Source organism: Mustela putorius, unplaced genomic scaffold (assembly GCF_011764305.1).
Source record: "Mustela putorius furo isolate JIRA1106 unplaced genomic scaffold, ASM1176430v1.1 tig00003858_pilon_pilon_pilon, whole genome shotgun sequence".
Classification (NCBI taxonomy): domain Eukaryota; kingdom Metazoa; phylum Chordata; class Mammalia; order Carnivora; family Mustelidae; genus Mustela; species Mustela putorius.
This window is the reverse complement of record NW_025422010.1, coordinates 41,790,031-41,814,223: the sequence shown is the minus strand read 5'-3', so window position 1 is coordinate 41,814,223 and position 24,193 is coordinate 41,790,031. Positions and strand designations below refer to the sequence as shown.

The 24,193-nt window shown below is 47.0% G+C and overlaps 1 protein-coding gene across 5 annotated transcripts in view; it reads right to left on the bottom strand.

Annotated features, from left to right (window-relative positions):
• CTIF (cap binding complex dependent translation initiation factor) overlaps positions 1-24,193 on the bottom strand; it is a 279,877-nt gene that overhangs the window by 29,590 nt on the left and 226,094 nt on the right. For all 5 annotated transcript variants that reach the window (XM_045065609.1, XM_045065610.1, XM_045065611.1 and 2 more), the window contains one exon: positions 6,975-7,130. In XM_045065609.1, the coding sequence (XP_044921544.1) occupies positions 6,975-7,130 (156 nt within the window). The remainder of the gene's footprint in view (positions 1-6,974; positions 7,131-24,193) is intronic.

Here is a 24,193-nt window from a genome sequence, read left to right as displayed (position 1 = left end):
GCTGGGGGCATTAGAGACAGAAAGCATGAGGGGGAGCAGGTAGAAACAGCCCCCTAGTGCACAGGGAACGTCTGCTCAAAGCAAACAGGTGTAAGGGGTTAAAAGCCACTCTACAATTCCCTGCCAGAGGAATTTTTGACAAAGCTCTTGAAGAAAGGCATCCAAAGAAAAGTGTTCAGTGGTATCTTGGCAAGATCACCACTGGGTCGCAGAGGTGACAGAGGAGCGGAAGGGGCCAAGAGCGTTGCAGGGTCAGGAAAATGGTGGTCCCCTACTGCCGGCCCCAACCCCAACCAATTAAATGGTTGGCAAGTGGGCTCCCGCTGAGATGGGAGATGATGGCACCCTTAGCTCTGGCCACAAACACTAATTATACCCTCCTGTGGGGGGCCCATGCAGTCACAGTTTGGCTGGGAGCCTGGGCAAGATGAAGGTGTCCTTACAGCGCTACCGGAAGACAGCGGATGGGATGCTTTCCTGTTTCTTTGTGACTTCTTTGATTTCTTTCATTAACATTTTTCAGTTTTCAGGGTACAAGTCTTTTACTTCCTTAGTTTATTCTTAAGTATTTTACTCTTTCTCATGCTACTATACAGTGACTTGTTTTTTCTAGTTTCCTTTTCACGTAGTTTGTTTTCGGTGTAGAGAAATGCGGTTGATTTTCGTATGTTGATTTTGTTTCCAGAAACTTTATTGAGTTCATTTATTGGTTCTAATGTTTCTGGGGTATTTTTTTGGTGGAGTCTTGAGGCTTTTCTATATATAAGATCACATCATCTGCAAACAGACAATTTTGTTTCTTCCTTTTCAATTTGGATGTCTTTTATTTCTTTTTTCTTGCCTAATTGCTCTGGCTAGGACTCCTAATACTACATTAACAGGGAGTGGTAAGAGTGGACACGCATGTCTTGTTCCTGGTCTTGGATTGGAAGACTTGATACTGTTAAAATGTCCATACCACCCAAAGCGACCCACATATTCAGTGCAATTCTTATCAAAATCACAATGGCATTTTTTAAAGAAATAGAACTGACAATTCTAAAATTCATAGAGAGCCAAGAAGGATTCATATAGCCAAAACAATCCTGAAGCAATTTGAAAAAGAACAAATCAGGAGGCACCACACCTCCTAATTTCAAAATATATTCCAAGGCTATGGTAATTAAAACATCCATATAGACCAATGCAACAGAATTAAGAGCTCAGAAATAAATCCGTGCACATATGATCAACCAGTCTTCGACAAAGCGCCAAGAACACACAATGTGGAAAGGACGGTCTCTTTAACAAAAGGTGCTGGGAAAACTGGATATCTACTGGCCAAAGAATGAAACTGGACTCCTAGGTTGTATCATACACAAAGACATCAACTTAAAATGGACGAATACTTAAGACCTAAAGCTATAACTTCTCAAAGAAAGCGCTTTGCGACACATTGGTCTTGGCAGTGATTTCATGAATATGAAAGCAAAAAGCACAAAAGTGAAACAGACAATCAGAACTACACTACATCAAATGAAAATTTTTCTGCACAGCCAAAACAAAGCAAAACAAAACAAAAACCAAATAAAACCCCACAAAAGAACACCACCAAAAAACAGAGTGAAAGGCAACTCACAGAATGGGAGAAAATATTTGCAAACCATATATCTGATAATGGGTTAATTTTTAAAATATATAAGGAACTCCTACAACCCAATAAGCAGAAAACTAATAACTGCATTGAAAAAAATGAGTGAAGGACTTGAATGGACATTTTTCCAGAGAGGACATACACATGGCCTACAGGTATATGAAAAGACGTTCAATGTCAGTCATCATCAGGGAAATGCAAATCAAAACCACGTCACGTCTGTTAGGATGACCATTATTACTTGGGAAAAAAAAAAAAACAAAAGACAAGTGTTGGCAAGGACGGGGAGAAATAGTTGCTCTGAAAGACAGTAAGTAGGGAGCTTCCTTAAAAAGTTAAAAATAGAACCCTATTATCCAGCAATCGCACTTCTGAGAATTTATCTAAAAGAACTGAAATCGAGATCTTGAAGAGATATGAGCACTCCTGTGTTCAATGCAGCTCTATTCACAGCAGCCAAGATGTGAGAACGACCTAGAAGTCCGTGAACAGAGCAGAGATTAAAACGTGTGGTATATCCATACGCTCACCCTTGAACAACGTGGGGTTTAGCGGCGCCGACCCCTGTGCCGTTGAAAATCCGTATGTAATTTTTGACTCCCCCAAAACGTAACTAATAGCCTCCGGTCGTCCAGAAGCCTTACCAATGATATCAACAGTCAATTAATGCATATTTTGTATATATATGTATTATATCCTGTATTCTTACAATAAAGTCTGCTGGTGGAACTATCACTAAGAAAACCATAAGGTGGAGAAAATACATTCACAGCACTGGATTGTAAAATCTCCGCATCTAAGCGACCCCCACAGTTCAGACCCATATTGTTTGGGGGTCGACGGTACCATTATAAGAGAAGGGAATTCTGCCATATGAGACAACACAGAGGAATCTGGAAGATATTATGCCAAGTGCAATAAGCTAGTCACAGAAGGACAAATACTGCATATTTCCACTTACCCGAGGTCTTTCAAATCATCAGACTTACAGAGGCAAAGAACAGAGGTGGCTGCCAGAGGCTAGGGCCAGGGGGGTAATGTCAGTGGCTAAAAACTGGACACAAGATTTCTGTTATATTGGATGAATAAATTTCAGGGATTCACTAATGACATGGTACCTAGAGGTAACAATACTGTCCTGTATACTTAAAAATCTGTTAAGAGGGTAGATTTCATATTAAGTGTTTTTATGATAATAAAATTTTATAAATATACAATATACAAATATACAATATACAATAAAAATAAAGAAAAGGGGGGGTACCTGCTTGGCTCAGTGGGTAGAGTGTATGACTCTTGATCTCGGGGTTGTAAGTTCGAGCCCCATGTTGGGTGTAGTGATTACTTAAAAGAATGAAATCTTAAAAAAAAAAAGAAGTTAAAAAGAGCTCACGAAGCAAATACGAGCAGCAAACAGGAGGGCAAGGAGACTCCTGCCCCTTGCAGGCACCGAAAATACTCTTCAATCATTTTGAAAACCCTCTTGGCAGAGCCACTGGTGTTGAAACAAAAAAAGTCTCATTGAAAGTTATTCTCTATCCCTCAAAGAAACGTCTGATCGGCACCAGTTATTTATGGCAAAAGTGGAATCAATTATCTGATGACCTATTTGGCTTCTTCTGCGTAGTAGGCGCTGGGCTACGGACTAAAGAAACAGAAAGGTGCTTCACGAGGCACCAGCAGAGCAGTCAGGGACTCCGGCACTCAGACCTGGATTCCAATACACATTCTGCTGTGTGGCCCTGAGCAAACTGCCTGACCTCTCTGTTCTCTGGCAGCTGGGGACGATCTTCTTCAGAGTATTGTCCGAGTTCAGAGAGAAAAGAATGCATGGTGGGCTTTGGGCAATGCCTTCCAGAGTATGTTGTTATCATTATAAAATACTAAATAGATGCCAAATTACCAAATACTAAGATGCCGTCGGAAGGCTGGAGTTGTCAGGGCTGCATCTGGCTCTTGGGAGCTGTCCCTGTGCTCTGCTGGGGGTGGGGGTGGGGAGCTTCCTGGAAGACATGGCTTAGGCTGGGCCCCAGAAGAGGTGTTTTGGCCAGGTAGAGAGAAGACTCAAAGGATGGAGTCCAAGGTCTTGAATAACCAAGAGAACCAGAGAGAATGGTTAATTCAACTGTGTCAGAGTGTGCAAGGAAACGTCCAGGGGACTCCCGCTAGGGCAGGGCGGCTCTCAGAGCCCCGGGTGGCCCCCAGTCTGGAGGTGCTTTGGACCCAAGCACGCACTTGGTCTTAAAGCAGAGTGGAGGCCAGTGAGCCCCACGTCCAGTGAGGGTGGCCTCCGTGAGCTGAGGACCCCGAGATTGCACTGGGGCCCCCGAGATTGCACTGGGGCTGTGAGGATTTTGTATCTTCCTCTTAGGTTTGCTCTAAATGAGCTTTTCACACCAAGATGGCCCGTGGGTCTTGTTTGAATCAAGGCCCAGAGGAAAGGGGAGCAGGGGAAGCCAGGGAGGGTGTGCAGAAGCAGAGGGTAGAGGGACCAACAGCTGAGAACAGGTAATTAATTGGGTGAGTTCTGGGCTGCTGCTTGGCTGTGGGGGGCCGGAAGGGTGAGTCTGGGCCTGCACTGGGATCTGGACTGAGCAGGAAGGCCTTGGGGCGCAGCTCTGATCACATCTTATTGGAGGGGCTTGTCTAGTGGGCAGCTGAAAACACAGGCCTGGGATGCTTCTAGGATTGGGAGGACCCAGCCTAGGGTGGTAGGGTGGGCATCTGGGTCAGCCATCTACTTGGCCCCAGGGGAAAAGTCTAAACTTTTCCACCACGGAGAGAGGCAGCAGCAGTAGCTTTGGCTTCTAGAAACTTCTCAGAGCTGACCGAACCTGCTTTGGGAATATCAGTCAGGCCTCAGTGGAAGTATGTGTGTGTGTGTGTGTGACAGGTAGGGGAGGCAGCAACAGGCTCTGAGAATTCAGGTGTCTATCTCCAGGGAGCTGGGAAAGGCACAGGCTCTCTGCGGGGACGGAGATGATCCCTAGGACACCCCTTTATGTCCCCATCTCTTCTTAAGGCCCTGTATTAGGGAAGCTAAGAGCTCCCGATTGGTAGTGGAACAGCCCTAGGCCAGCTCTGGCACTGACCGGCTAGGTGTCCCAGCGCAGGGCACTCAGCCTCTCTGCCCCTTTAAGACTGGCCCTTGGTCCACCTGGAGGACTCTGAGCTCCTGGAGAGCCACTCTGCCCTAGAACAAGTCCCCGGGGCATTTCCTTTCACATTCGGATGTACCTGTCCTGGTGCACTTAGCACTCTCTCCACACCACGTCTTTCTCCCTGAGCCCCTTCAGAGCAAGCAGCCTGCTTCAGAGCAAGCCCCCTACAGAGGGGGCACCAGGGTTCAGCGCAGGCGATCTCTCCCCTCGATGGCACAGCCGGAACCTGGCAGAGGCAGGATGGGAGCCCAGGGCTGGTTCTCGAATCACCTCATCGTGGGCCTCCGGCAGAAAGCTCGGCACGCGGGGCCCTGGTTTCCCCTTTTGCACGATGGCACGAGGCCTGGGTGGACTGTTTATTCTCTGAGTTCACCGAGAGCACAGGCACTTGTGTCTGTGACATTGCCCTGAAAAGTGGAACGCATCAAACAAGTGTGCATGAGGGGACGGTTCCTGCTTCCTGCGCAGACCTCCTGGCACCTCGCGGATCTCACATCTGAATGTTCGCGCCACCTCAGGCGGTGTTAGAAGTGTCCTGGCAGCCAGGGGCCAGCGCTCAGTGGTGGCCTTGCCTCCTGCTCGGGGAAGCAGGTGATGGCAGCGCCGGGAGGGGCCCAGATCACGCAGCGGGAACGTGTTGGGGCAATCCAGGTCACTGCCCTGCATTGAGCCAGGTTGTCAGGGCCACAGGGCAACTCAGGCAGGGATCAGAGGACCCCGAGTGGCCATCGTCCAAGAGGGCTGCCTTCAGATCACCCCCCCAGGGAGGCAAAGAGCAGAGAAATGGCCTCCTGTGGTGCTGCGTCCTGAGCTTAGGACGCACTAAGAGCGACATACTGTCAGAGGAGGCCATTTGCCGATCTGAGAAACAATAATGAATTGATACGCATCTGTTAAGCAGTATGTTGGGCTCAGCGGTAGAGGCCAATGGCTTATGTCTGAGAGAGGACTGCACACTCTGCTTTCCTCAGCATCCACAAAGTCGGGAGCAAGCCCCCCGCTTCTCATAAACGGATGCTTCAAAAGCATCTACAACGACCCTCTCCTTTCTCTTACGTTGCTCTATTATCTTCTTCCTTTGCAAAACACAAAAACGTCCCCTGACTGCACATGTCCCCTTGTAGTCGACAAGCTCCTCCTCCTTGTTGCCTTTCACAGAAACCCTTCTCCAAAGACCTATCCACACTCACACTCTCCTGTCCACCGCCTCCCCGTGGCCCGGCCACTCCTCCAGCTACACCCTCCCCCTGGGGGATCTCACCTGGTCCCAGCCTTGAGCACCAAGTATACACACACACTTCACACAACGCTTGATTCCGTGTCCCAAGGCCGACCTCATCCTGATTATCAGGCACTTCTACCCAAGCAACAGTGGGACAACTCTCCGGGCATGACCACCCGGTCGTCCAAACACAAAAAAACCCTACCTCCTGGTTTCCATCCCCACTCTGTCTCTCTCTGAGCCCTCCCCTTCCCAGAAAATGGCGCCACCAGGCCCGTGAACCAGGATCCCACATCGCTTCCTCTGTTGTCCAAAACCTCACATCAGCAGGTCCTGTTGGCTCCAACTCAAAAATACAACTGGAATACAGTCCTATTTGGTGCCCTCAAGGCTGTGTTCTGAGCCACCGACCTCTCCCTACATGACACCATCCGCCCTGTAACGAGCCCCCAGCTTCTAGCCCCCAGCTTCTGGCCCCCGAGAGGAGCCACGACAACCCTCTAAAGTGGACTTCTACATTTGGCAGGGCAAGTACTTCTCGCTCCTCAGAAGTTTCTCGGTTATTCTTATTTCTCTTTCAGATGAAATTTAGAAGCAAGTATTTTTTTAAAATAAATAATTTAATGGTAAACGCATCCAGACCAAAGAACCATTCATTCAATTAATATTTGTCAGAGACCCCCTCCCGGCAGGCAGCATTCTAGATGACGAATTCCTGAAGTCTGAGTTACTAATAATTTCCTTTGGCGGGCTTTTTCCTTCTCTATAAACTCAATCTATTAAAACCTGGCTTTAGCTGACAGAAACATGGGAAGTCACACTCCTGTTCACCGAAGGATGGATCCCTCCAGGTGGTACGAGCCTCGCAGCTTTCCTGGCCCTTTGGAGTTTTGCTAACAGGCATTCTAGGGTGGCGTTCCCTGGCAGGGCAGCGGGCACGGCCAGGCGGGTCTCTTACCTCCCTGAGGCAGGTGTAGATGGGGCAGACGAGCACGCGGAAGGGCTCGCCCGTGCTGCTGCGCATGGTGCCGAACACCTCACACAGGAAGGTGATGAAGCCGAGCCAGCGTTCCACGTCCTGCTGCTGAAGCTCTTCCCGCACGGTGAAGTCCTTCTGTGGAGGCACAAGAGACCGAGTCAGCCTTGCAGGGGTCAGCCTGCTTCACTGTGGTACCTGCTCTCTAAGAGCTGGCTCCAGACAACTGGTAAACCCCAGGCTTTCAGGAAGGTGGGATGGGCGACCCTTGGCCGGTGTGTGAGGGTGGGGCACTCACTTGTGGGTAGCAGGGGCCACCGTGACTTTTGGCCAGAGCACCTCTTCTTCAGTTCCTAGATTGGGGGGGGGTCCCTTAGCTTTGCTGCACTGGCCCTCGTGCTGAGGTGGGGGAGGGAGAGGAAGGGCCGATGACACCTTTCCCAGAGTTATTACCTCTCCCATTCAACTCCGTGTGCCTAAACCACCTCCCTTTGCTAATACCCAGTGCATGCCCCCTCTGCAGGAGGGAGGGAACCAGAACATTGCCCCGGCACATCAGCAATCAGTAACTGAGGCCCATGATGGCTCGAGCACTGGGCTAGAGACAGCTAAGGCCCCTGTCTGCAAGGGGCTTCGAGACTTTCATTCATCCTCTCTAACAGCACTATTGCCCCATTGTGTGCCAGGCACTGTATTAAGGACTAGGAAATGACATGTTCACTGATAACTGTGATACAAGAGAAGGTATCAAAGCCACTGTGGGGTCCAGGTGAAAGGACTTTGGGACCTCGGAGGCAGACATTGTCACTATGAATAGGAAATCAAGGCCACGGAAGAGCTGGATGCTGACCCAGGAATGTGGGGCATTTCAGGTGGACAGAACAACGATGTGGGGAGGGTAACATGGGTGTTTGGGAAACAGCGAGGTAGAATGCAGTCTGGGTCCTACACAGGTGGTGTAGATGGGGAAAAAATGGAGGCAGGGCTGAGAAAGAGGGTAGGGGCTAGAGTATGGATAACTGAATCCAGCCAAGGAATTGCACTCTGGGATGGTTGGCAGAGAAGGTCCTGGGTGGGTCATGAAAGGCCACGGTCACATCTATGCTCCTTACAAGGGTAATATGGCATGGATGCAGAGACAAGAAGGCAGCCCCCGCCAAAGTGCAGGCTGAATGGAACTACACTCTCTGGCGTTCGAGAGAGAAGAAACTGTGGTAGTTTAGATTATATTCAGAAACACATTTCCTCTACCTCTAGTCTTTGGATTTGGCCATATGACTTGCTTTGGCCAACAGAATGCGGCAGAAGTGACTGGGGCTGGGGGAGCACCCGATCTAAGGCATTAAGAGGCCTTAAGAGGCCTTATGTAGCCATGCTTACTCTCCTGTGTTTCTCCTATTGGCATGAGAGACCATCTGTGGGCTGGTCTGATGGTCCCAAAGGGAAGATGAGAGACATGTGAAGCAGGGCCCCACCCTAGTCTAGACGAGATCAGGTGGCCCCTAGCCAGCCCGCACACACATAATGTAACTATAACACAACACCGTGTGCCATGAGGATTTCTGGGGTTGTCAGTTGAGCTGCACTAGCTGCCCGATACAGGACAGGCACAAGAGACATTGCCAAGATAAAGAGTCGCCATATGATGGATTTCAGGGTTGATGGAAAAGGAAGACTCAAAGATGACAACAAGATTCTGGGTCTGGGTGACTGTGCCACCAAGAGGAATAGGACACGGGATGGAACAGGATGTAGAACATGCCCCATGCCATCCCCACCATCCAGTACCCCTCCTCACCACGTATTTTGGCTGAGTACTCTCCTGCATGCCCGAATCTTGGAATCTCCAGAGAAGGAAGATCTTCTTAGTTAATGTCTGTCCCTTATGTAGGATGGAAGGGGTATCTAGAAACCTCAAAGGTCAGATGGGGCCTCAGCCTCCTCAGCTGGCCAATTTGGGGCTGGAAGAGAAGATCTCCAAGAGATGTCCCTCCAGTTCCTGCTTTTGGTGAGTCTGGGTCATGGCTTATACATGTCAGAGTTTCACCAGTTTAAAGTGTGTGTGTAGAAAAGGAGAGTGGTGGCAGCCCACTCCTTATGCACCAGACACTGAACCAAGGACCTGAACTGTAACGTCTCGTGTAATCGTCACAGTGATCCCATGAGGCAGGTCCTACTATTGTCCCATTTTAGAGATGATGAATCTGAGGTTAGAGAAGTTAACCAACTTGCCCATGGCTATGTGGTAATGGTAGAGCTGGGATTTGAACCCAGACCTGCCTACTCTGGAAACCAAGTTTCTTCCCTACTTCTTTTCTCATGGAAACGTAGTACCTCAGAGTCTAAGCTCTTACTCCCTTTGTGTCCGAATTTTCCACTAAGCCATTTGTTCGTACTATCCCTGGAAGTCCACTCAAGCTCACAGATCTCACAGGCCCTACACCGACCCTTGGGCCTTTTGCCTCTCTACTCACTTCCCACTGAAATGTCTCTCTGTGTACAACTGTAGTTTTCCAGTGCCCGGAGTGCTCCCACCCTGGAGTCTGAGAGAGGGCAGCGCCCCTAGAAGTGTTCCCTGGGTTTAGCCAGGAACTCCAAAAGTAGTGGGGTTTCCTTCCTAGTATAGAGCCTGGAGCAGGGAGTCCACAGGGGCTGCCCTGTCATTCTCTAGGTACCTGCGAATGAATGAATGACCTTACCCACCATCCTAAGGCCTACAAAGGGTCCTGGACTGCTGGCCTTGAAGTCATGAGTCTTTAGGTAGTTCCACCATCATTAGCCCGTGTTTATCCCACTATATCCTTACATGGTCAGAGCAGAGGCAGGCATTAGCATTCTCATTGTAGAATGGGGGAAACTGAAGCACAGAGTGGTTAAAAGACTTGACCAAGGTCACTTAGAACTAGAATCTGAGTAAGAACCCAAGCTCTACCATTGCTCTCGAATCTGGGTTAAAGGTTCTCGCCCCTGGGTGACACTGGAGGCATCCAGAGGAACTTCGAAGCTATAGAGGCTTGGACTCTGCTGCACAGAGGCTTGTGTATCTGGCCACGGGGTGGCGGGGTGGGGGGAGGCTGAACACTGGTCATGTGTGAAAGCCTTCCAGGTGATTCCAGTGTGCGGCCATGGCCGAGAACCACACCTCCAGGTTTTTATAGGTGCCGACTTGGGAGTTCAAATGGGGCCCCTCACCAGGGCCTGATTTGTCCTTTTCCCATCTCCTATAAGAATACCCAAGCAGGCATATGTAGAAGCAGAAAGCCCCACAACAATGCCGAGAAGGAAGATAACCGTTCACCAGCAGCCTCCTCCCCAGACTGGGGAGGTAACACCAAGAACACAAGTGCTATCACCAAGAAGCTCTAGTTCCCCAGAGCAGCTTGGCCTCCCACCCAGAACACCAAAGGTTAGGGGTAGATAGATAGACTGGTAGGTAGCTTGACCTTCAGCCTCCCCAGCTGGTAGGCAGTCTGGGATTACTTGCAAACCCTGTCCTGTGCACCCAGACAGCTCCTAGCAGCAACTGCTCTTGCTCTGGTCCCTGCAGATTTGGGGGCCAAAGGGACCCTGTGAGCTCAGAGGTGCGTTGCTCTCAGGCAAAGCCCTCTTGGGCAGGGAAAGGCTTGGGGCAGTGCATATCAGTAACCAGAGTTTTAAAAAAATAATTGCATCTGATCAAAGAACTACAGCTTGACTCAATTTCCTCTTGATAATCAGTGGTGTCGAGAGAGGACTCTGTTTGGGGCTAGCAACATGCACTAGAAAACCAAACACCTGCTAAATGTTGGAAATCAAACTTGGGTCGTGCACACGAAACCCCCCACGGAGAGAGGGAGACTCTACGGTGCCACAGCATGACATTGAGAAGTCCAAAGTCGACCCATACAGCTAACCCCCAAACCAAACCGGGCCTTCATCATTCAAGGGTAAGGGATGAGAAAAACAATATGCCATCTTCGGGAAAATCCTGCACAGCAGAGTAGGGGGCTGCTAGCTACCCTGAAGACCGAATGGAAATGCATAGCTTTGAAAATGATAACCATATACCAAGAAGAAATAAAATTAAAGACTCCAGTATAAAATGTGTGGGCTTTTAGGTCCATAAGAACAACAGCATGGATTCTGTGACACGTGGAGAGGCATTTGAAAAAAGGGACACTCAACTCGCTAGAAGCCCCCTCACTGAGATGAAGTGTAAGAGGCCTTTCGGGGACAACTGGTGGGAACGAGAGGTACACAGTGACACGAGAGCGTGAGCCAGAGGCAGTGAAGGACAGAATGTGCGCTGCAGAAAAAGTCCCACATAAGACAGCCAGAAAGTTGAAGACAAGGATAAACAAATGAAAAAGAAGAGGAAGAGAAGACTGTGTGGACGGGTGTCTGACCCGCGAATTACAGAGGCTTTCAAAAGAATCCCAGAATACAGGACTTAAAGAGAGCAGAGGGAAACACTTTGAGTTGAAAACCAAAAGCCAAAGAAGAACACACTCTTCAGGCAGAAAGGGCTCACAGCCTCCCGGAACCCCACCATGGATACTTAGCAGGAGAATCTTCTTTTTGAATTTCAAGAAAAAGAAAAATTCTAAAAACAGCTTTGAAGGGGGCGGGAAACCCCTAGGTTTCTTACAAAGGAACAAAAATATGGTTGGCCTTGTATTTCTGTATTTGATGTTAAAATTCAGAGACACTGAGACAACATCTTCCCTTGTCTGTGGGGGAAAGAACACACACAGCTGCGAGTGAAAGCAGGAGAAACGCATCTTACATAATAAGCAAAGGTTTTTCAAAGTCCTACCTACATGCTTATCTTAAATAAAAGTCAAAGTGTCGTAGCTTCCACGGAAAACAGTATGGCAGTCCTTCAAAAAATTAAAAATAGGGGCACCTGGGTGGCTCAGTGGGTTAAAGCCTCTGCCTTCGGCTCAGGTCATGATCCCAGGGTCCTGGGATCGAGCCCCTCATCGGGCTCTCTGCTCAGCGGGGAGCCTGCTTCCCTTCCTCTCTCTCTGCCTGCCTCTCTGCCTACTTGTGATCTCTGTCTGTCAGATAAATAAATAAAATCTTTAAAAAAAATTAAAAGTAGAAGTACCCTATGACCCAACAATTCCACTTCTGGGTATATCCCCCAAAGAATTAAAAGTAGGGTCTTGAAGAGCTATTTGTATATGTGTGTTCATAGCAACACTAGTCATAACAGCCCAAAGGGGGAAGCAACCCAAATGTCCCACCAACAGATGAAGAAAATGTGGTAAGTGTATGCAATGGAATATTATTCAGTCTTAAAAAGGAAGGAAATTCTGACATACGTCACAACACAGGTAAACCACGAGGACATTATGCTAATTGAAATATACTAGCCACAGAAGAACACATACCGTATGATTCTACCTACATAAGCATCTAGGGAAGTAAAAATCACAGAAACGAAAGTAGGGTGGTGGTTGCTGGTGGCCAGGGAGAGAGGGGACTGGAGGATTGTCTAATGGGCTAGAGTTTCAGTTGCATAAGATGAAAAAGTTTTGGAGGTTGGGTATATAAAATGTGACTACATTTAACACGACTGAACTATACACATATAACCAACTGAATTAATGGTAAATCTTACTTAGGTGGTGCTTTCTTTGGTCACAATGAAAAATAATTCAAAATTTAAAAACTTTCTTAAATGCATGCCCAGCCAACAAAATTTAGATTCAGTTTGAGGAAATCATGGTATAGAAGGACCAGAAGTGAAAACGGAAACCAGTTAGACTTACAGACTTAACAAAATAAGTAATTATAGCTTTGGTTGTAAGACAGAATCAAAAGCCAAAAATAGCCCTTGAAAGAGAAGTTATTAAATCTTTAAGTGTAATTTGAATAAGAATTTTATAGTAGTAGTGATTTAATAATCTAAGATTAACTCATTGAGGACCGATACATACTAGTGGGAGAGGAACAGAAGATGGTAAAGCATACACATTTCATAATTAAGACCAGAAGGATTCAGAAGTTATTGCTTCTTTCCTAAGTATGGTAATCATAGAAGTTAAAGTATACCTTTAAAAGTATTAAAAGTAAACACTAGTAACCATTAGCAGAACTGAAAATAGGATATATAAAATAAATGTATGGGTAAAAATAATTGTGGGCAAAAAAAATTAAAGTGCTAGTAAAATCAAAGTAGTTTTCAAGATAACAACCAAATAAGATAAAAAGGTTACATACAAATAAAATTAACATTCATAATAAATAAAAAAAGATTATACACTGTGTAGCATAGACTCAAAATACATAAAACAAAAGCTATTGAAACATAAGAAAAAAACAGGAAGAATAGCGTCTGGAAATGAAACTGCTAGTATTTGATGGCTGATTAATAAAATTTAACTACTTAGCTGATTTAAGTAATGTAATTAATAATACTAAATTGAAACTGACCTCATGTAAGCTGTGATTCACACTAAATTTCAAAGCACAGAAATCTCCAGGTTACATACTTGGGCCAAGAATTAAGAACAATTTGGGATGCCTGGGTGGCTCAGTTGGTTAAGCGGCTACCTTCGGCTCAGGTCATGATCCCAGCATCCTGGGATCGAGTCCCACATTGGGCTCCTTGCTCTGCAGGGAGCCTGCTTCTCCAGACTCTGCCTCTGCTGCCACTCTGCCTGCCTGTGCACACACTCTCTCATTCTCTCTCTATCTCTGGCAAATAAATAAATAAAATCTAAAAAAAAAAAAGAAAAATAATTAAGAACAATTAAAAAGTAGCCAACTACTTGGATGTTTCAAAATAGTCTCCCAAAGGGAGTGACTGGGTGTGCTCAGTGGTTTAAGTGTCTAACTCTTGATTTTAGCTCAGTTCATGATCTCAGTGTCTTGGATTGAGCCCCATGCTGGGTGTGGAGACTGCTTAAGATTCTCTCTCTCCCTCTACCTCCTCCCACCTAAAAGGAAAAAAAAGTCTCCCAAAGACGGGTGGAATAAAGATATAATCAAATATATGATAATAGATTAGGAAATACAGAATTTTAAGAACTTGTGGGATGTGGTCAAAGCTATAACAAGAGGTAAATTTATAGCCTTAACTATTTGGGGTATTACAAAGGGAAGCAAATACATGATCTAAACCTATGCTGTCCAGTACTGTAGCCACTAGCCACATAGAACTACTGGGTACTTGAAATGTGCCTCTACAAACTGAGATATTCTCTAAGTGTAACAGAGATAGGAGTTTTTGAAAGCTTAGTATGAAAGAATGTAAAATGTCTCCTATTTTAAAAATATCAAATTACATGCTGAAATTTTGGATATACTGGGTAAAATAATATATTATTAAATTTGAAATGATATATATGCAGGGGCGCCTGGGTGGCTCAGTCAGTTAAGCATCTGACTCCTGATTTTGGCTCAGGTCATGATCTTAGGCTACTGGGATTGAGACTTGTGTCAGGCTCCACGCTCACTGGGGCATTGGCTTGAAATTCTCCCCCTCTCCCCCTGCCCCCTCCCACTCATGCTCTTCTCTCTCTCAAATAAATAAGCCAATCTTAAAAAAAGATTACATATGTGGATCCCATACTTCTACTGACTACTATTAATCTATACATTTGACTAAAAAAATTAGAAAGCCACCAGTAACTAAGGAAGTATATGAAACGATATAATACAGATAAAGCCAGAAAATAATTAATTAGAGAACAGAGAAAAGAAATTTTATAAAATCAAGAAATGGAAATAAAATGAGAAATGTGATCAAAATATTAAAAAGAGACATATAGTAGATTAAAAAGTACAATAAAAGCTATTTACAACTCTATGCTGATGATTTGGGGAAAAAATGATAAAATAGGAAATGTTTTAAAAAATAAGTATCATCAAACTTCACTAAAAAAAAAATCAATAAAAGGCCAGAAATGACTAAAATTCATAAAACAAAATGAAAAGTTCTGAATTAGGAGATCTCTAAACTTAGGATTTTGATAGGTAATTTGATCTAAATTTTCAAAAAATTATATGGCTGTTCTGCAATGGAGACTGACCTAGAACAGAAAAAAGATAAATTTTTCCTTGACAGGAAATTACAAACAAGAAAGTCTATGGGCTCATCTTTCTAATCGGAGTAGATGTGAAAGGTCTAGTGAAGTTCTAGTGGAGTAGATGTGAAAGTTCTAAATGAAATGCTAGCAAAGGATTCATGATGACCAAGTAGATTTTATCCCAGAAAGGCAAAGATGATTTAGTATTACGAAATCTATGAACATACTATATTACATCAATAGGCCTGATTAGAAAATTGTAGCAACTTCCATGACTCTTGGAAGGAAGGAGACAAGTAATTTGATATGATTATACAAATGAGAAACCCAAGAGAACTCTCTAATAAAGATTAGAATTAGCATGAGCGTTTAGCCACTAATTAATTAATAAGTGTATTTAGAATGCAAAATTAGTATACAAAAATAAACAGCTTTTTAAATGATAGGATTCACCAGTGAGATATTTTAGTGTACCAAAGCTCATTTATTAAAGCAATAAAAACACTGACCTAACATTATTTAAGAATGTGCAAAATTTCTATGAAGAAAATCGCTAAACCAAACTGTGGGATTTTGGACAAAGTTTTCAACAAATGAAGAAATGCATAATATTCCTTAATGGGTAGACAGTATTATAAAGATGCTGATTCTCTTTGAAATAATTCACAGGTATAACTCCAGTTTGTACTCTATAATCCAGGGGGAATTTTTGGAGGGAAAGGGGGAATGGAGGCTTGAAAAAAATAATCCTAAAAGTAATCTGAAAGAGTAATGAGGCAGGGGGAGGGGGAACCTGGGTAGCTCAGCTGGTCAGGTAGGTGTCTTTGGACTCTTGAGTTCTGCACAGGTCAAGATCTCAGGGTTGTGAGATTGAGCCCCACCTTGGGCTCTGTGCTGAGTGTGGTGCCTGCTGGATTCTCTTTCTCCCTCTCTCACTGCCCCTTCCCCATCATATCTTTGAAAAACAAAAGAGTAATAGGGGGAAATAGCTAACATCAAAATTGTAAAGAGTAGTACTATGTTTCACTTATCCTAAAGCTTTACTAATGAAAAGGGTGAGGAACCGACATCAGAGTGGACAGCTAGATCACATAGCCTAGAAACACACTCAGCATCCAAGAGGACTTATCACTTGGTCCCCAGAGGACCACAAATCAGCGGCAAAGGGAGCATTATTCACTGCAGGTACAGCTGTCTAAGTATTGGGGGGGCGAGAGTTTCCCTTCACACTGAACCCTAAAATGAATGCCAGATGGAATAAAGAGGTAAATGTTAAAGAAAACAAGAAGATGAACCATAAGAATTTGATAGACAATCACATTTCTGGACGGAGGGGGGCTTTCTACATCCACACAAAAAAGAAATGCATCAAAATACTGCAAACACATTTAGGAGGCAATTAACATTCTGGGAGGAATGTCCGCAATAAATGTGACAAAGGGTAAGACTCTTAACCTATAAATAGCTTGATCAAATTTGTAATAAAAATACTAAATCCCTCATGGACAGATGGGGAGAGGCCATTAAAAGACAATTCATATATCAAAACATAAATTGCTGATAAGTGAATGAAAACAAATTAATTAAATCTCTGTAGCATTCAAATGAATGAAAATACTATTTTCTTCCTACTTACTATCTTAATATATTAAAAACCGGTAATTGTCAATCCTGGGGAGGATGGAGAGAAACAGACACTCTCATATACGCACAGTGAAAATTGGTTATATTTTTCTAAAAAATTTTAAAATAAGTCTTCAACGTGTTTTTATTGTCTGATCTAGTAATTGCATTTTGGGATAATTACCATAAGGCAATAGTTAAATGTAACAGGAAAAATAAGCTTAACACACACAATTCAACAACCTAAGTATCCCACAATAGGGGAATGATTAGGTCAATGATAATCCTTGTACCAATTAAAAATTATATGTTTATGAGAAGTTTATAACAGCTGGGAAAAATGGCTCTATGACACTAAGTGAGAAAAGCGAAAACAAAATTGCGTTGTACTCTGCAATCTCATCCAAGATTAGAATGATTAGATCAGAATAGAATCTCATCTAAAAATCACCCCACGATTTCTTTTTTTTTTTAAGGAAGAAGATGAGAAACACCCAAGGTATGAACCGTCCTTCTCAGTAAATGTAAGTCTACTTTGTATGGATTTATGAATGACCTTTATTTTTTTACTTCTTGTTATCTTCTGAATGTCTCTGTTTTTCTGTGAACATGTTTTATAATCAGAAAAGCAGCTACTTGGGAAGAAATTGGTGGTTTGTGACCCTTTCCCTTGACTTTTTTTTTTTTTTTTTTTTTTTTTTTTATGAGGACAGAGCAGTTCCCAGAGTGATCTACGGGTTAGCGTTGACTTTCACTGGAAGTGTGAGGAAATGGGTTGTGAACAGGCCCAGCTCTGAGGCCACCACAAACTAGCTGTGTGTCTCCTCTGGGCATTTAGGCTGTAGGCTGCCAGCTTTTCCTCTGGAACAACGAGCTCCTTTCTGCCATCCGAAACCAGCCGTCCCCTGGGTCTCTGCTCTACCTTCAACATCAGCCTCTTGCATCCAGAACCAGCAAGGGGCCTCAGATTGGTGGCAACCATTTCAAAGTTGGGTATTTGGCTCTGGGTTCTCATCTGACCGGCAGGCTCCCTCCCTGCAACCCCTAGTGCTTTTCCCCCAACTTGAAGGCTACCATTTAAGCCCTGTTTCCTGCCTAAAACTATTTATTGACGTACTGCTATTTCCTGCACCGACCACATCAATAAACCCTGAAAGCCATTCAGTGGCTCAGGTTTCTCAAGGCATGCTGGGAAATTCTTCCCCCGCTCTGGATAACCACATGAACTCTGGCATGATAGAGTCCTGTGGTCAAGCCAAAAACAGCTGCGCCCAGGCATAGGGGGAAAACACCCCCCCTCCTGCCAGCCACTGCTTTGGGGAGATGCTGCTCCCAGCAAGCCAGCGGAGGGAGGGGTTAGGCACAAGGATCACACTGTATTCTGACACTTCCCGGAGTCAATGGACGGCCCCTCCGATCCCTGCAACCTCACCATCATTTCCTTCTCCTTCTTTGAAAACAAATGACCCAGGGAAATTTGCCCGTCCACACTCTATATCCCCAGCGACTCTGGTTTGTTTCTGGGCGGAGAGGTGGCTGCGGCTGCCATCTCCCCAGCGGGGAGGAGAAAGTGCACTTTTTATTTACTTCTGGCAGGAAGTTTCTTTTTCCTGGAGAAGTTGGGATGAGATGTGGGAGGGACAGGGGCTGAGGAGCTGGTGACAGCCCAGCAGCAGTGAGTCGGTCTCGGTCCTCCTCCGTGTCCATTGGTTGGAGGGCTAACAGGAGGATTTGATGGGATTCTTTATATTGGAAAGACAAAGATCATTTTCAAATAGGAGGTGCTCTATTTTTGTTTGGCTCAAACTTTCACTTCCTTCAGGTTTCTGCTTCAGTGTCAGCTCCTTAGGGAGGCCTCCCCCGACTACTGCCTCCCAGGGGCAGAGGCAGGGGAATTCCCAAACCTAGAGCTGGTCTGGAGGGGAACCTAGAGACTTGCTAGATCAATTTTCCCTGGCCCGAGACAGAGAGTCCTGGGCGTGCCATTTTCTGTCCTTCCCTGGGAAGGACACAAGACCCCTCTCAATCCGTATGAAAAGGGATTTGGGGAAGTTAAGCCACCTCAAGTTAGTTTCTGTGATTAGGACCAAAAGAACTGATCGGTGTGACAACAAGCCCATCTTCTGTGATTGAATAATGAACAGATTCCTGAGCCCCAGGCAGGAAGACGAAATGGGGCTGAGAGCCAGGGATCAGGACACATGGCTGGGCAGAGTTGGTAAGGAGAGTGGGCTGAGGCTGGGGGGGCTTGCTTCCATCACAGTCCTGGGTCAGGAGAGGAGGAGAAGGAGGGAGGAGGGAGGAGGGGCCATCTGGTAGGCATCTGCGTCTGGGGTAATCCTTGTTGGGTAGCCCCCACACCCTGCCCTTAGCACACCCACTCGGGGCAGCATCGTGGAAGGATCACCCATGGAAGGATCATGACTAGGTCAGAGAGACCTTCTTAGCTTCGAGGAGTGGCATATGCAATGTATCTGGTGCACAGTAGGTTTTTAACCAGTGGCAGCGAGACCTCTTGGTCATTGCAACCTGAGTCATTCTATCCACCAGAGCTGGCCCCAGACCTGGCCACTGCCCTCTGCCCCCCATCCTTCTGGCAGGCTGTGGGTGCAGCCCCAACTAAGAGGTATGCTCACCCGGCTGCACCCACAGCTGGGCATGATGGCCACTCCGTGGCCACAGCTGCTAGTCTTGGCTCAGTCTTGTTAGGCATGGAGGTCCGGCCCTGGGGATTTTGCAAAACCTCGACTCCGGAACAGCAATAATCTGACCTCGAGCTCCCGCCGCAGTCTGCTGTGGCTTCCCATCTCATCCGGAGGGAGAAGGCGCCCCAGAGACCGGTATGCGCCTGGGGCTGCAGCCTCCACCCCACGACTGATTGTTTGTCTTGATTTCTGATGTCTGCTGGGCCCTGTACAGCTTCTTGCCTTTGGACATGTCCTTTCCCATTCCAGGCTGGACTTTTCCCTGAGTAGCCCTGACTTCCCTGGTGCATGGACCAGACATCCACCCATGTGATACCAAAGCCATCTCGAACTAGCACAGGGCCTGAACTGCCTTATAGGAGGGGTGTGGGGGGGGTGTCCAAGGACATAGCTGATTCCCGGGGGGCAAAAACAACAATGCCAGAGTTGGCCCTCCCCACTCTTGCCTCTGCCTGTCTTGGTTTTGTGCATATAGACCACTGTCTCTCCTGCCAGGATCTCCCTTTGTAATGGCAAAAGCCAAAGATGAGGGTTGGTAGCCCCCTATCTCTATCATAATGGCTTGTGAGCCAAAGGAAGACAGAACACCCTCTCTCCTTGTGTCTAAACCACAAATCCCAGGGACAGATTCTGATTGGCTCTGCTTGTCACATGACCATCCCTCAGACCAATCACGTGGAAGTGGAGATGGGGTTTCCTGATTTGACAGACCCAAGTGGTCAGTTCTGTGGCTGGGTGGGTGGGGCGCTGTGACCGACCGTAGACAGAACAGCTGCCCGCTGAAAACACAGACGGGGGTCTGGGACCATCGCTGTGGCCTTCACACATGCCTGAAACACTCTTGGGCATTGTGCCAAATTCTCTGCATGTTGGTGGTGACTACCGCCCTCTGGTTCCTACCCGAAAGCATGAAGAGAGAGTAACATTATTGGATGAGTTCGAATCTGTTCTAATCAGTAGAGATGAAAATCATGCCCCAAACCCCAGCCCTTCAACTATTAATAATAATAATTTAAAAAAAAATCTCTGCAGACATTGTCTGTTACTGATGGTTCATGGCACTGTGGCTGAGAGTGCCTCCTTTCTGGCACTTGGCTCCAGGTGAAAGGAACAAGATGCGGCTGGGAACAGCCATCAGCCACTTGCAGCTGAATCTAGAACATTCTGGAGACATTTTCCAAGGCTCCCAGGGTGTAAGCACCCAGAATATTTCTGGCTTGGCAAAATCAGGTCAGGTTGGCTCAGCTCGGCTGATCTGTATGGGGGGGTGGGGTGCGGAAGCAGCAGCACTGGGGTGCAGTGGGGAGAAGCCGAGAAGTTAGGCTGATTCAGTGGGAATTCTGTCTCACACTTCTGCAGGCGTGAAGCCTCATTATCAGGCGAGGGGGAGCCAGCACCTGCTGTGACTGTGGCCTTGAAAAGCCCTCAGAAGAGGCTGAAAGTTTTCCTTTCAGCCTGAGCAGGCAGAGAAGGCTGCTGTTGGACAGAAAGGAATACCAGTGGATGGGCTGGAATGCCTCTGAATGGGGTGGCATAGGATTCATTTAGCCTCAGGAAGACATCCGCAGGTGCTTGCCAGGTACAGGTGAGTCGGAGCCTCGCTGGAGTCTCCTGGGGCAGCCCTCAGTAACCAGACATTCAGTAGACTGCGTGGGAGGTCCCCTGGTTGCCAGGCTGACTTTGGGGTAATAGGACCACCCAACATTTACGCTTCACTTTTCTTTTCAAAGAACTTCCTACAAATGTTCCTGCCTCTTCCTCCCACAGCATCTCACACTTCTAAGGCTGGTAGGGCTGGGACCCAGGTCTCTGATTTGGCTTCTGGGGCTCCTTCTTCTCCAAAGGTGTCCTGTAGACAGGACAGATGCCTGCCTCTGCCCTGCCTTTCCCCGCAGCTCCCTCCAGACGAGAGGGCCCACCTGTCACTCTGCAGAGCCCAGATTCCCCTTTGCCTGGCTGCCATCCTGCCCAGAGAGTGGCTGTGGGCTCCAATGCATGTCATCCCCGGGGCCCAGGTAAGTCTTACCCATGATGCAGGGCTCTCTGTGGGGAAGGAGGGGGCATGCTGAGCTCCAGGAGTAGGTTGACTAGAAAAGAAAGGGGCACTAGTCTGGTTTGGGCAGGTCACCGTGCAATTATCAGGCCTGTCTGCACCTCTGTTTCCTTATCTGTAAAATGGAAAGAGACTATGCCACTGATACAAGGTCAGCAGGGTGACGGAGTGACAAACAGGTGTGAAACCCCAAGGAGTCGCTGAGAACCCTCTCTAACGAGGAAAGGCTTATGGTGCCCATGTTCCACAATTTTAGGAACAAGGCACACAGGGGACAAGTGCCCTGTCCAGAGGTTTCCATGTGAGGAAAGTGGGATTGGGGGAGAGGGGCACAGAACATAGGTCTTCCAGGTTTGGAGGTTCCTAGGGTCTGCTCGCAGAGTTTCTGCCTGGACCGGGTTCTCCCTCAAAAGTTGGGTACCCTCCCACAGTCAGAACTGCTGTCTGGGTCCCATTGCTTGGGGCTGGGCCCACAGGCCACACTCTGGATGCCGGCTGGAACTGAGGACATGAAATCTTACTTTCAATGAGCAGCCCCATTGCTTCTGAAGCCGTCTGGAAGGCTGGCGATAAAAATAGATGATTACGCAGGCGTTATTAAACTATTTATAGAATTTGAGAAAACCCCTTGAAATGCTCACGAAAAGATTTGGCCTATAATGGGGATTCCAGAATGACTCAGCCTGAAGCCCAAATCCACCCTCGACTTTGAACTTTGCCACAGACGGAGTCTTCAAAAGTCACATTAACATTTATGGGGCATTATCCCTCAGGGAAGCTGGAATGGGGGTGCATTTATCTTTTATCAAGCTGTATCCCAAAGTGTTTATTGGACAATAGTTAGGCAACAACTAGGGTGGGGTTCATGCAGGGGAACTGGGATGGAGGAGGACACAAGGTCCAGAAGGCCAAAATTTACATCCACGGATCCTGGCTCCTGGCCCGGTTATAAAGACCACATGGAGGTATGAATGTGGAAGTGACTGTCGTGCCTGCTCTTTTCCACAAAGATGTGGATGGAAGCTGTTTGCCTCAGGCTCTGTCTGAACGTGCCCTCAATTACAACATGCCTTTCCACGTGGACTGGATGTCTGCTCTGTGCCCAGCAAAGTAGGGCTTGGGGTATCCCTGAAGGAAGCACCCAGGCCCTTCTAGATGAGCCACGAGCTCCGGACTGCAGACCATATGGGGCCCTTATGCTGTTCCAAGGAGGCTTTGGCCACCTGTGGGGGTGGATGCCTGGCGGCTGGGGGGTGGGCAGACTTGGAAAGCCTCAGTGCCTGGCCCAGACCCTCTACTGAATCTGTTTCACATGGTTGAGGACAGGCCTGAAGTCCAGTTTGGAAAAAATAACACTGTTGCTAAAAATGTCTGAAAAACACTGGTGTGTCAAAGGTACACATAAAGGGCCCAAAAGCCAGAGAGGCTTGGGTGATTGGTCTCCCACTTAGCTCTTGGACCTGGGCAAGCCCCAAAACCCCTCGTGGCCTCACATCCCCATGTGGGAAAAGGGGAGAGGGCTAGACAGCATGCGAGTGAAAAATTCCTGGCCCGAGTAGATACTTGGTAGAAGCTTCTCCTCTTTCTGCTTCCTTGGCCTTCCCAAGTTGGGCCCCAAGAACGTCCATGCCAGGTGTGATGGGATAGCCCAACTGACCTCCCGCTCCTTGGCCTGTATATGATGGGAGTTGGAATCGGGTGTGGGCGATGGCTTCTGTGCAGGGAGAGAACAGTGTGTGGTACTGACATAAGGTTACTGAGCCAGAGGTGGGCCAGGGGTGGGGAGCACTCCACCGGGAGCAGACATCCTGGCTAGCACGAGTCTCATGAAAGGTTTTATTTCCTTGGCTATCCTGAAAGCCTCTTGGTGTCTTCCTCCTCTTTTCTGCCTCCTTCACATATCTGGCAGAGAGTAGAGCTGGGTATAAAATAGCAGTTTGGAGACTCTTGATGACTTAATTTGAAAGGAAGCCTTCAGGATATTTCTGCTGAAGGCTGTGTTAACTGTGAAATACTGGAAGAGTTGGGGAAGAAAAATCCTTTTTTTCTCCACACATACTTTTCTCTCCAGGACTGAGGACACACAGACCCTTGAAAAGCCAGCTTCAGTTGTTGGCCCTCTTGTCTTCTCATCCCAGAGGCCTCCAGCCTTCTCTAAGTAGAACCTCTAGGCCGGTCCCTGCCCCATCGCTGTATCATTGGCTCTTCTTCCTAGCACACAACACAATTTGGAGACAGACACTTGCTGGTTCATGTGCCTGGTGACCGCCTCTCCCCAATGGGCCTCAAACATCACTAGGGCAGGGGAATCCTGTCTGTTTTATTCCCCAATAGACATCCAGAGACTGGCACATAGTAGGCTCTTGGCACATATTTGCAGAGTACATGAGCGAATGAATGGAGGTCTCTGAGGCAGTGAGGGCCAGGGAGGGGGTACTGTCGAGGCACAGTGGGAGGCCATCTTCTGGCTGCTCCGCCAGTGCCTAGCTCCCCTGCTAGATCTGAGTGTGGCTTTGGTAAGAGGTCGGAGAGGGTATGAATATAAGATGATTCTAGAATGGGTTATAAAGGGAAGTTTCCTAGGAGAAAAGATAGATGCCAAGATGGGAAGCTCCTTCTGTCCTTATTCAGGTGTCTGCTCATATGAAGGTGGATGGAAACAAGGGATGATTCCTTATCAAAATGGGGTCCAACAGGAGCCAAGAGAGAAGAGGGAGCTCTGGAACTGGAAAAGGGTGTGCTAGCTTTCCTAAGAAATCATCCAACAGAAAGCCCAGAAGACCCGCTGCTCTGGGGCTATGT